The 940-nt window shown below is 38.2% G+C and overlaps 1 protein-coding gene across 1 annotated transcript in view; it reads left to right on the top strand.

Annotated features, from left to right (window-relative positions):
• Positions 1–940, top strand: part of LOC106880430 (glycine dehydrogenase (decarboxylating), mitochondrial) — a 98,875-nt gene that overhangs the window by 84,541 nt on the left and 13,394 nt on the right. The window contains exon 21 of the mRNA XM_052970245.1: positions 272–531. Within this exon, the coding sequence (XP_052826205.1) occupies positions 272–531 (260 nt within the window). The remainder of the gene's footprint in view (positions 1–271; positions 532–940) is intronic.

Here is a 940-nt window from a genome sequence, read left to right on the forward strand (position 1 = left end):
TATATATATATATATATATATATTTCAATATCCATCAACCAAATCCATTCACAATTCGATCAGCCCTAGGTGTCACACAGTGGGATAGGAATGTAAACCATGTGATTGAGTAATAGACTAGGTCACCACACAGCCATATCTGCCCCACTTCAATGTGGCCTTCCATTTAAGATGGTGGGATATGATTTGGTTGCTGTTTCTAGCTGGCAAAGTGTCCACAGTGAATCCCTTCATGCACCCTAATAAATTTTCTTATTCATTTCTTTTCCAGGAAGAAGTTGTTAGCGCCCTATTTGCCAGGCCATCCTGTTATTGATCCCTTCGATTCTGGTGAATCCAGCAGCAAATCTCTAGGGGTCATCTCTGCAGCTCCCTATGGTTCCAGTCTGATTTTGCCAATATCCTGGACCTACATCAAAATGATGGGTCCTCAGGGTTTGAAGAAAGCATCACAGCTAGCAATTCTCTGTGCCAACTACATGAGTTACAGACTGAAGGGACATTACAAAATACTCTATACCAATAAAAATAGTAAGTCATTTTGTATTTTTCTGTGTTGTGTATTGTTTTTGTTGCTGTTGTTGTTTAACCTTGTGTCACTCCAGATTGTGTAAACCAGGGGTTTTCAAACTGTGGTCCATGGACCACAGGGGTCCGCAAGCACAAGACAGGGGGTCCGTGGACAGCGAATACTTTTTATGGGCAATTTGATATTATATATGTTTTTTAATTGACAATAAACCTATTTGTTAAATACTGTTAAATAAATAAATGTAAAAATATATGTTATTTTAAGCAAATATTTATGTATAAATTTCATAAGCGTTTATAAGGGGGTCCCTAAGGTAAAGCCTGAAATATAAAGGGGTCCGCAAGCACAAGACAGGGGGTCCGTGGACAGCGAATACTTTTTATGGGCAATTTGATATTATATATGTTT

Source organism: Octopus bimaculoides, chromosome 8 (genome assembly GCF_001194135.2).
Source record: "Octopus bimaculoides isolate UCB-OBI-ISO-001 chromosome 8, ASM119413v2, whole genome shotgun sequence".
NCBI lineage: Eukaryota > Metazoa > Mollusca > Cephalopoda > Octopoda > Octopodidae > Octopus > Octopus bimaculoides.